At 50.2% G+C, this 11,462-nt stretch overlaps 5 protein-coding genes across 6 annotated transcripts; 3 read left to right on the plus strand and 2 right to left on the minus strand.

Moving 5' to 3' along the window:
- Positions 1–856: 856 nt before the first annotated feature.
- On the minus strand, positions 857–5,077 carry LOC131207703 (coiled-coil and C2 domain-containing protein 1-like). 2 transcript variants are annotated; one of them, XM_058200339.1, is made up of 5 exons: positions 4,910–5,077; positions 2,752–4,830; positions 2,378–2,529; positions 1,740–1,830; positions 857–1,657 (listed from the first exon to the last, which is right to left on the minus strand). In XM_058200339.1, the coding sequence occupies exons 1-5, from the start codon at positions 4,967–4,969 to the stop codon at positions 1,538–1,540; spliced, it is 2,502 nt and encodes an 833-aa protein (XP_058056322.1). In that variant the 5' UTR covers positions 4,970–5,077; the 3' UTR covers positions 857–1,537. The 2 variants fall into 2 exon arrangements, with proteins under 2 accessions (XP_058056322.1, XP_058056315.1); XM_058200332.1 differs by having other exon boundaries at positions 1,740–1,875.
- Positions 5,078–5,462: 385 nt separating this feature from the next.
- Positions 5,463–6,022, plus strand: LOC131213996 (M-phase phosphoprotein 6). The gene is made up of 2 exons (XM_058208289.1): positions 5,463–5,611; positions 5,676–6,022. The coding sequence occupies exons 1-2, from the start codon at positions 5,502–5,504 to the stop codon at positions 6,016–6,018; spliced, it is 453 nt and encodes a 150-aa protein (XP_058064272.1). The 5' UTR covers positions 5,463–5,501; the 3' UTR covers positions 6,019–6,022.
- LOC131213988 (ubiquinone biosynthesis O-methyltransferase, mitochondrial-like) lies at positions 6,022–7,095 on the minus strand. The gene is made up of 2 exons (XM_058208277.1): positions 6,955–7,095; positions 6,022–6,887 (listed from the first exon to the last, which is right to left on the minus strand). The coding sequence occupies exons 1-2, from the start codon at positions 7,005–7,007 to the stop codon at positions 6,080–6,082; spliced, it is 861 nt and encodes a 286-aa protein (XP_058064260.1). The 5' UTR covers positions 7,008–7,095; the 3' UTR covers positions 6,022–6,079.
- A 311-nt stretch (positions 7,096–7,406) lies between these two features.
- On the plus strand, positions 7,407–10,124 carry LOC131211480 (nucleolar complex protein 2 homolog). Its single transcript, XM_058204966.1, has one exon. It carries the CDS (start codon positions 7,407–7,409, stop codon positions 10,101–10,103), a length of 2,697 nt encoding a protein of 898 aa, XP_058060949.1. The 3' UTR covers positions 10,104–10,124.
- A 337-nt stretch (positions 10,125–10,461) lies between these two features.
- On the plus strand, positions 10,462–11,405 carry LOC131215382 (ubiquinone biosynthesis O-methyltransferase-like). Its single transcript, XM_058209771.1, has 2 exons — positions 10,462–10,685; positions 10,760–11,405. Exons 1-2 carry the CDS (start codon positions 10,462–10,464, stop codon positions 11,403–11,405), a joined length of 870 nt encoding a protein of 289 aa, XP_058065754.1.
- Positions 11,406–11,462: the final 57 nt, after the last annotated feature.

An 11,462-nucleotide genomic window follows, 5' to 3' on the forward strand; every position in this document is an offset into this window, starting at 1 on the left:
TAATTTAACAGAAATGAGCTGGAAATGTGAACGACAGTTTAAAGCATCACCGTGCAGTGTGACGCTTCCCGGATGAGAATAGTGGATGTGTCCGACACGCAATCCGACCCAGCATGAGAATCGCTCGCAGCTGACGCACGGGAGTAATACGATATCCGTTTGTTGCGAGCAATTTGGCGGGCTATTGTAATCCCGAAAAATAATCCAGCGGACGATTTAAACCAGGCCAAGGACCCGTTCCAACACCCATTGCCGAAAGACACACATTTGCATGTTTTCTTGTGCGTTTCTCGTTACGCGTTATTTAACTTAGTCCCGTGATTTATCTCTGTCGTACGCCGAGTGCCGTATGTCCTCTATCGTTATGGTGCCTCCGTTTCTTTTCCTGATTGATTTTTTTCATTTCCGCGCGATGAAATTGTAAATATTTTGTTGAATTGTTTGTTTGTTGAATAAAAAAAGTAAAAAACAAGCAACAGATGTTATTTACTTCTATTTTGTCACAGCGTCGAGCAGACGAGTACGAAGTTACATTTCAATGGTTCAGCAGCGCAATAGCGATGAAAATAGATATCAAACATCAAGCAGAACCTGCGAACGTGGTTTAATCTAGAGTAGGATTTCCAGGAAAGAACCATTTATGGTTGGCGCGGTATATGAACATTATTTTTTTATGTGAATTATAATTTATACCTAGACTCTTTTGGCTGGTTAAAATTCGCTCACTATTTCAAAAGTACCACTAGAAACAACCAGTCAAAACCTTGGTTTACCCATGTTAATTTTACATTTTCGGATAAAAAAAAACCGCAGTCTACGAACAACATTTACAGACCACTTTGAACATTCATTTCAAAAGATTCCTTTTTTGTTTATGATCTACGCCACCAGTTTCACAGTATTGTTACGGCTCACTCAATTACTGTCGTACATCGTATCGTACATTGAGATACTTCGCCTTTGCCCTTTCTTGACTTGATATTGACGATTCCTTCCTTGAAGCATTTATTTAGGTCGTACACTAGATCAACATTAAGCGTGTGTTGCATTCACTGTCTTTAGCATGTTCAGACCATTACGGTTCCCGACTACGTGTTTGCGAATTTTGCGGCGATATGTTAAGAAAGAACAACAAAAAACACCAACTCAAAAGCACCTAACGCATTACTGCAATTACCTGATCCTTCATGATTGTGTCACCATTGTTCCTAGGTTCCTTCGCTTCCGATAGAAGCACTTCCGGGCACCGCACCGTGACGCGCACCGTCGGCGCGCTCGATCGGACGCGACTCGGGAAACGGTTTTGGAAATATCACATTCTAACATCGAGTCGTTCCGCACACACCACGCGACCATCCGGGACGGAGGGCCCCGTCTGTGTTATTTAATTTATTCAGCACCGATTGCCGTTCGCGTCCGTGAGCTTGCATTTTCCGTAACGAACGCACTTCACCAGACTATGCCGCCGTCGTCGTCGTCGCCTTCCCCATCGGCCCCTGGCCGGAAGTGGGCGAAAACGTGGAGCGGAAATGAGTGTCTACGAATCGAACACGACCCACCGTTCGTTAATCTGCTCGATTTGCTTGCTAAGGATGGGATTACGGACACGCACTTTGACCTCGAGCTTTCCACCGACGGTGCGTCGTCCGTCCATGAGCTGCGGCGGAACCGAGGGCAAAGGACAATCGGTAACAATCGGGGCGAAATGGGACACAAACTCCCGCTTGGGGTTTACTCACCGGAAATGAATCGTGAATTTCGATCTGTGTCTCCAACGGTTGCAGCTTGATCGTCACCGTACCAATCAGCACGTCCGCGCGGAGGAAGCCACTGAAACAGGAGAAAAGTCCATTTGATGCACCGTGGCAGCAGCAGCTATACGGGACGCACACACATGCATACGCGTTCATATGGGCGCGTGGCGCGTTACGGGAAAGTTACACGAGCGAGCGCCACCGCATGTGGCCAAACGGTCAAACGGGGTTCGGAGAGAAGAAAAAATGAAAAAAAGCTTCCGCAACATGACAAAAGCGCATCACAGCGAAACGTTCTAAGCTAGTTCAATGGGAGATGTGGGAAAAAGGACAAACATGAAGAAAAACGGGGATCCTACAACTAGCTACAACAGCAATAGAGGAAAACAAAAACGGTAACATTCCCTTTTTGTAATAGTCAGGCATTTGCTCTGACATAGGACAATGGCATGGGAAAACGTGGGAAGGCCTTTATGTGCCCTCTAATCCTACCGCCACAAAGGGGAAGCGTTTTGGGTTCGGAATGATCTACGTATGTTAGATACGGCAGGGAATGGTTGGCTCGGGGTACTACTACGAAGGCATTCCCACCCCGGGAAACAACAAAACCCGGCGGCTCTTACCCTTTCGAGTAGACTTCACACTTCAGTGCATGGCGTTTAAATATTCGCTGGCAGTTGCGCTGACTGCGCTGTATCTCGATCGTCTGCGTATAGTTATACTCCGGGCTGTGGGTGTCCCTCACCAGGTTCGTTCTACCCTTCAGGGGGTCTTCCTGTAAAAACGGTTTGTGTTAAACGATCAACAACAACACTTTGCAACGTGTTTTAGAGTTGGTTACAATGTTCTACAAATGTAGTTTCAAATTTCATAACTACATGAAGTTATTAAAAAATCCACGTTAATTATGGTTCTTTTTTCAATTTTCATATTAGCTTAGAGTAAAATACTTAAAGAGGCATAATCATTATCTAGTTGGAAAAATTTATAAACATACCTGCGGATACGGGAACTCAAACTTTACGTAAGTATCTACTTCCTTCGGGTTGGGCACATTGTAATTGATGCCACGCACCACACCGATCTCAATCTCATTGTCGGACAGATCCGTGTTACACTTCACCACGTTAAACTGCAGCTTTTCGTAGTGAAACTTGGGTAAAGGCAGACCCCGCCGGTGTCCTAACCGCACGAGGTCGAGATCCTTTTGCACGTTGAGGGCGAGATTTTCGAACTTGTTCATCCCCGCAATGTCCCCGATGGCGCGGTGGTGGTCGCGTGTATTGCGACACAAGATCAGCTGTTTCGACAGCTGCTCCTCGAGCCGGATCCGAGTCTCACCGTCCACGTCTTGTTCGGGTGTCTCCTGCTGATCGCAGTCCTCGGTGTTGACGATGGTAAACGACGCCTCGAGTGCGTTTCGTTTGCCCGGCGAAATCGGAATCGTACTCAGATCGACTCGCCCACCGGCCCGGGCTATTTCCGTCATCTTTTCCAGTCCCTTGAAGACGCGCAAAAATTCCTTCGCCTCGTCCAAGTCTCCCGCTTTCTTTGCCTCCACCGCCGCCTGACGGTATTCCTGTTGCCGCTCGACCAGCACTGCTAACTGTTTATCGAACAGGCTGGTGGCCGGTTTCGGAGACGCCTTGCTCGTTCCGGGGGACGATTCTGTCGGTGCCGTAACCGGTAATACCCTCGGTTTTGGAGGAGGTGCTGGTGCTGGCTTTTGGACAGCGGTCACCGGTGGTTTCGGAGGGCCGTCTACCGGAATGGGCCCGTATCCTGGTGGCGTCGGTAGGTCATCGATCGGAATCGGTTTGCCGGCCTTATGTAGCTTAAGCGCATCTTGGTACTGCTTCACAATACGCCCCATCCGGCGTGCTTTCGAACTGTTCCCCTCGTCTTTTGCGGCCTGCTCGACGGCGTAGTACTTCTCCAACCGCTGCTCGAGAGCTTCCAGCACGCTGTTGGCCTGGACAAGGTTTTCCTCACTATCGTCGTCGGCTTCTTCCTCGGCCGGCTGTTCGACGGTCGCTACAGGAAGTGGTGGAGAAGGCACTTCTGCTTCTTGCTGCAGTTTTTCTTCCTGTTTCGCCGTGCTTCCGGAAGGCACCGTTGGTGGGGTTGTTGAGGCCATCGATGTTTCCACTGTTTCCGGTGGCGGTGGCATTCGGCTTAGGTCCACTTCTTCCCCGTTCGCCAGGGCTTGGATGACCACGTCGAACTGTTTCAGCACCTTCACGTATGCCAGTGCCTTAACATTGTCGCCTGCTTTCTTGGCCGTCAGTGCCGCTTGTTTGTATTGCAGTTTCCGTTCATTGAGAAGAACCAACTTGGGATTCTCTGGAGTGGAAGAAGTTTCTAGTACCGGTGGCGGTATCTGTGGTGGTTTAGCTTGGCGCCGGGCGGGCACCGGAGGAGGAGAGTTCGAAGGGCCGGCTTCAGTGGTATCCATCGGTTCCGGTTTGGTCATCGCAGGCGCAACAGGAGGTGGTGGTGCAGGGCGGACGGGACCGGAGCTCGCTTTCGGTACGCTAACCTCTGGCGGGATGTCACTTTCGGCCACAGGTTTGCCCGCTTCTGCCAATCGAAGCTGATCCTTGAGCGTCTTCAACCCTCGATTAAACCGTCGTGCCTTGCCCGAATCACCCGCTTTCTTGGCCCCTTCCTCCGCCTGTGTGTACATGCTGATACGCGATGTAATAAGCGACACCAGCTCACCGGTTCCACTTTTGCCCGAAGGTGCTTCGCCGGAGGCGGAATCCTCGTCGTCAACATCAAGCGAAACACCGCCAGTGATGGTTTGTAGCTCGTTGAGCAGATCATCGTCGTCCCCATCATCGGAACCCTCGTCATCGCTCCCAACATCACGCAAACTCGCAGCTACCATAGCGTCAAGCTCTTGGGGAGCCACAATTCCTTTGGCTTTCGGTGCCGGCTTTGGCTTTCGAGCTCCACCAAGGCTCGCGGTAATGGCAGCCAGTTCAGCCTCCAGAGCGTCGTCATCGTCATCACTTTCATCGTTGGCATCCGTTCCGAGCCCACTCACGTCGTCCGATAAACCAAATAATCCTAACTGCAAAAAGGTACAAAGTACAAAGGAACGCACATGATGACTAATACAGCCACAGCTGCCCCTTGCGCTGCAGACATACCTCTGAAGGATCGCGCTTTCGTTCACGCTTCGGTGGCGCTGGTTTCTTGAAGCCAAACATAGCGCTCGGCTAACACTATCGACGATGTAACAACACAAAACAACTACACGTGCAACGCGGCAGCACCGGAAATGGCACTAACATCCGATAAGCGGTCGCGGCATAGGAATCCAGACGAGATTCCTTCGGACCATCTGCGATAACTCTCTTCCGATGCAGATTGTTGTTTTGCTTATGCTGACAGCTACTTCAACGACCGTTAAAATGACGTTCTGTGAACCGGTTCAAATTAGAATTCTGTTGGCGAATGAACTATGTAATTTATGTATTAATTTGAAGTACCGAGTTTAGAAATCAAATTTACATATACTCGTACAAATTTAGAATCAATTTGCAAAGGATGTGCCCAAAAATTTGAATAAAAAACATAAGGCCCTCACAAGTTGAACCGGTTCACCAACCAACTGAACTGATTCACTTCGCAGACCTTTCTCATCAGTGAGCTGAATTGTCAAAAGCATGTTTGTTTTGTTTCGAATCATCCATGCTGGTTGAGTAAACTAGCAATCGCCTAGCACAAATTAGCAGCAAAATGTCGAACAAACCGAATAAAGTGCAGCTTTCAAAGGCAATTTTACAAATGAAATTCATGTCCCGCACGAAAGAAAAGTTTGACAAAGAAGCAGACAATGCAAAAGGCCGGTAAGTACGATGTATGCACAGGCACAGGAGTCGAAATCTTAAATTCCTTTTCCTTTCGCTCTAGAGCGCTTTATGCAAGCGAAATAACGGATAAAATGCTGAACGAAGCGTGCAAATATGTGATTGAATCGAGTTACGTACCGTGTGAGGATCTAATCGAAGGGCGGATCAGCTTTGGAGGGATGAATCCGGAAATCGAACGAATACTAGAGCTAGAGAGCGGCGTACAATCGGCGCAACGGGAGCGTTCCGAGGCAATCAAGAATAGCAAAATGCAAACGGATGTCCCTGATGCGGAAATGGCCCAGTTTTACTCGAGTGTAATGAAAACGGTGCACAAGAAATACGACAGCAACCGGAAGCGACTGCAACATCCCCTACCGTTAAACATAAAACGTTCGAAATAAATTTACAACATTGAACAAATATTTATTACTCTTCCTGACTTACAAAATCATGTTGAGATGGTTAAGTTTCTGCTATTTTCACTGCTTGAATGGCGTAGTTAATATCGGTGTTTTCTGTCCAGCACCACTGGTTTGCCCAGAACTTGTAGAACATGCCATGCTCCAGAATAGTGTTGCAATTGTAACACGATAGTATCCTCTGCAGGTCGCCGGGGGACACAAATTTATCCCAATCATGGGTGCCCTCGGGGACCAAATGTAGTAAATATTCCGCTGCTACGATCGCTCCCAACCACGACGGCGTCGTTTTGCTTATCGTTGTGATGAAGAGTGATCCGCCCGGCTTCAAAGCACTGACACACTGCTCAACGAACAGCACTTTGTCGTTCACGTGTTCCAACACTTCCGACGCAACGACCGCATCGTACCGCTCTGTATTTTTCGAAGCGTGTTGCTCTATCGTTTCCACGTGATACTGGATGCGGTCTGGGCTCAATTCTGCGCTGGCTTTGGCATGTTCGCAGGCAACCGAAATCAGCTTTTCGCTCGGATCAATGCCCACAACTTTGGCATGAAGTCTGGCGAGCGCTTCGCTCAAAATTCCACCTCCGCAACCCACCTCAAGGATATTGACGTTTTCCAGCACCTTTGGTTTGCCTATTCTTTCTTTACCGACTATGCCGGTGGCGATCAGCCCGTCCCGGATAAGCGGAACTCGGAGCGCATTCATCGCGTGTAATCCCCGGATCGGGCCACATGGGTCCCACCATTCGCTGGACTGTTTGGAAAGGTTTTCTACCTCCTGCAGATCTACGTTGCTGTACTGTGTTCGTACAGTTTCTGCAGTAGAGGAAAGTAGTCGAGTCGTGCTGAAAGCAATAGATTGCGTCACATTACAAAATTGGCCAATGGAGAAGGCATTGGCGTTTTTCTTACCATACTTTTGAAGCTGTGATTCTAAACAATGTGAAGCCCCGCTGTGGTAGCATTTTTGTGGTTCAATGGGCTTTATTTTCAACAATTCACCGCGAACAAATGAGACCGGTTTTCGATTTTGGCTAAAACGTAAACAATGGCCTGTTTCGGGAAATTTGTTTGGCAACACTGCCAAGTGACGTTTCTTCGAATCACAACACGAAAGAATTGGACATATTTTGCATGAGCAGAAAGAGCAATATTTTCTCGATGAGCAGAAACAAAACACAAAAACAAGCAAACGTCAAAACCTCATTCGTCAACTCAGCGACTCAGCGCGCTGCTGAATCGCATAAACACGTGCAAATCGTGCCGGCTGGTTCTGAGGTCCTGCTTAAAATCCTTTAATTGGAACGTAAAGCGTCCGTGTGCTGTTATTATTCACCGTTGTTTGTTTCACTAGGACCGCCAACATGAAGGTAAAGCAGTCAAAGAAAAAGCAGGATTTCCAGAACATGTCGCTGGATAACTTTTTCGACAACATGGATGCCGATGTTGCGGACGAGGAGCCGGACCCCAAGCCAAAAAGCAAGCTCAAAGCGAACGGCATCAAAAAAGTGAAAAAGAAGGTGACAAAAGAGAACGTTGAAACCAAGAAGCAACAGCCGGTGGTCGGTAAAGCAGTGAAATCGAAGGTTAGCGAGAAGCAGAAAAAACTAAAAGTTGCCAGTCAAGAACCGACCCCGGCAGAGGGTAAGAAAAGCAAACCCAAACAGAAATCTAATGGAACGGGCGAGGTGCCGAAACCCAAGCGGAAGGAGAAAAAGCCGAAAAAGGAGTTGGTTTCGAAGGAGCAAAAGCCGAAGCGTAAAGCCGTGGAGATGGAGCCGGAAGACAGTGACGATGGGTCGGACGTCGCTGAAGGCAACGGCATGGCGCAAGTGGAGAAAGACCACAAAACAGCGCTCGCGAAACTCCAGCAAACGGACCCCGAGCTGTACGCGTTTTTGAAAAAGAACGACGAAAAGTTGCTGAAGTTTGGTAAAATGGCCAACGACGGAGAGATGGAGTTCAGCGGCACTGATGACGATGATGAGGAGGACGAAGACGAACTGGAAGACGAGGAGGAAAAGATTCACAGACTACCGAGTAAATTGGAGGTGGCCAGTGACGAAAGCGATTTTGAGCCTGACGACGATGATGGCAGTGATGATGATGAGGGTGAAGATGATGATGGTGAAGATGATGACGAAGGCGTTAAGGGAAAACCAAGCAAAAGCAGCGGAAAGGACGTGACGCCGGGCAAGAAGCTCAATTTCAAGATGCTGAAAGCCTGGACCACCGATCTGACCACGCTGCCGGTGAAGCAGGTGGAGCCGATCCGAAACATCTGCAAGGCGTTCAACTCGGCGATCTACACGGTGACGGGCGAGAAGACCACAATCCCTCCGTTTCGAGTCGATGGATCTGGCATGTTCAATGCGATCGTGCAAACGTGCGTGCTTTATCTGGGGCCGGCCATTCAGAGCTATCTGCGTGTGAGCGAGAGCCGTCAGTTTAAGGACTTGAAGCGTGACAAGCGGTTCACTAAGGTACGCGGCTGTCTGAGGGCGTATCTGATCGATCTGACCAATCTGCTCGAGAATGTGTCCTCTGCGCACATCATGACGGTGTTGCTGAAGCATTTGCATCAGTTCTCACCGATCCTCGTGTGCTACCAGCACATCACCAAGCCGATCCTGAAACGCTTGATCGGCATCTGGGGCACGGCCGAAGAGGAAACGGTACGGGTGCTCGCGTTCCTGTGTATCCTGAAGATAACGCACGCACAACAGTCCCGCTACCTGAGCAACGTGCTGAAGGCCATGTACCTGGTTTACGTGAAGAACAGCAAGTTCGTGTCGCCGAACACGCTCCCGAACATCAACTTTATGCGCCGCTCGCTGACGGAAATGTTTCTGCTGAACTTTAACCTCTCGTATCAGCATATGTTTCTGTACATCCGCCAGCTGGCGATCCATCTGCGCAACGCCGTGATTCTGCAGAAAAAGGACAGCTACCGGTACATCTACAACTGGCAGTACATCAACTCGCTGAAGCTGTGGGGCGACGTGCTGGGCGCTGCCCACACCCACGGTGACGCTCTCGAACCACTAGTCTACCCGTACGTCTCGATCACGATCGGAGTGATCAAACTGATTCCTTCCGCGCAGTACTTCCCGCTGCGTTTTCACTGTTGCCGTATGCTGACGCAGCTGAGCGCAAAAACACGCGCCTTCATTCCGGTGCTGCCGTTCCTGGTGGAGGTGCTGAAGTCGAACACCTTCAACCAGCAACACAAGAAGCTGTCGATGCGCCCGGTCAACTTGGCCTGCCTGTTGCGCTTCTCGCCCGCCAACATCCAGGAGAACGCGTTCAAGGACGCGGTGCTCGATCAGATCTACGAACTGGTGCTGGAGTATGCGGCGAACGAGTCCTCCTCGGTAGCGTTCCCGGAGATCGTGCTGCCCAGCATACTGTTGCTGCGCCAGTACGCCAAAAGCACCAAGCAGTACAAGTACGCACGCAAGATCAAGCAACTGAGCGACAAGCTGATGGAGAACTACGAGTTCATGGAGAAGTGGCGCAAGCAGATGAACCTTCCGCTCAAGGACACCGAGCGGATACGGGCGTGGGAAGAGATGGTGCGCGCTGAGGGCACTCCGCTGGCGCGGTTCCACGCGACGGTGGCTAAGTTGGCCGAATCGGAGAAACGCCGACAGGCGACCGACTCGGAGAAGATCAGCGACTACAAGCTGCCGACGGTCAAGCGGCCCGAAAAGAGGGTGACGAAGCGTACGGACGGCCCGGTCACGCTGTTCCCGTCCGACGACGAAGATGATGAGGACGACGAGTTGGGCTTCGGTAAGCGGGACGAAGAGTCTGGGGACAGTGACGATGAGTCCGAAATGGAGGTAGAAGATGAGGATAGCGAAGCGGATGAGGTGGCGGAGGACAAGGTGGCCGGCAAGGGCAAATCGAAGCTCAATGGAACAGCCTCGAAGAAGAAGCAAACCAAATCGGCGCCAGTGGCCGATGCAACGGATGTGGAGTATCCTTTGGAGAGAGACGACGATACGGACCAAGTGGACATCGTGCAGGATTTGAAACTGGATGAGTGGGAAGATTAAGCCGAAAGTGGGGATCATACCGAATGCTAAATAAATTGCCTGATCAGTGAACCATTCGAAGCGTGTTCATGATGCCTATTGATATTGTAGTTTGTTATTTAGCATCGATCGTGTTTGTAGGCGATCCTCGTGAACACGATTGATTCAATTTTGCATGAAATTGAAACCCTTTTTCGCACGGTAGACGCGAGTTGCGTGAACTGCTGTGGCACGTTTTATGGTCTTTTCAAGGTTTGTTGAAGCTACTTTTAAACCCGTCCGGATCGTCTGCTTCCACAGCAGTTGTGTGCCACCATTCGGACCACCTAGTTCTAGTGAGGGAACGTAACTGAACGAAGCAATCCATCGGACCGGAGTCATGGAGTCTAAACTAGCAGTCATGTGCGAGCTTTGTTGCTCTCTTCTACAAGCTATAGTAATTAAATGCTTCCGCGCGTTGTCGGTCGCATTTCTAAGCCTGGTAGATGGCCTTTCGATGCGTGGAACACCGGCAGACGAAGTGACAACGTTCGATCAGCTTGCCAGCCGCTGGTGGAACCTGGATGGACCGATGATGCTGCTCCACAAATTCAACGATTTACGGTAAGTGCTGGTAGTGGTATGTCTTTAGGACTTGGCCTGGTACCGATACACGGGGTCTGTTTCGTGTGTTCCAGCGTCCCGCTGGTCGTCGAAGGACTCATCAGTGCGGGAAAAATGGATCGTAAACAGCGCTTTAAGACGGACGCGCTGGAAGGGCTGAAAATACTGGACGTTGGCTGCGCTGGTGGCATCTACACGGAAGCGCTGGCCAAGTTGCACGCAACCGTCGTCGGTATCGATCCGGCGCAGCACCTGATTGAGGTAGCCAAAGCTCACGCTGCAACTCAGCCGGAGCTCAAGGACCGCTGCCATTACTTCGTGGAATCGATGGAGCAACATGCGGCCGGGGACAACTCCGCCAAGTACGACGTGGTGGTGCTGTCGGAAACGATCGAACACGTCGTGGACAAGAGCGAGCTGCTGAAAGACATTGCTTCCGTGCTGAAACCCGGCGGTTCAGTGTTCATCACGACCTGGAGCAAGCAGTGGTGGGGCTGGCTGCTGGCCATTCTAGTACTCGAGCGCATTATGAGACTTCTGCCGAGGGGAACGCATGATTACAGCAAGTTCATCAGCCAGGAAGACGCAGAGGCCATGCTGGAGGGCTACAATTGTCGCACGGTCGAGCGCCGTGCGTACTATTTGAAGTTCTGGGAAAACGAGTGGACTTGGGTGCCGTTCAATAACTTTGCCTACACTTTACATGCGATCAAGGAGTGACCCGAATGTCTATTCATTCATGACTCGAACAACGGAAAATTGCGTGTGTTCTTCGGA

This window comes from Anopheles bellator, chromosome 1 (assembly GCF_943735745.2).
Source record: "Anopheles bellator chromosome 1, idAnoBellAS_SP24_06.2, whole genome shotgun sequence".
Taxonomy (NCBI): Eukaryota; Metazoa; Arthropoda; class Insecta; order Diptera; family Culicidae; genus Anopheles; species Anopheles bellator.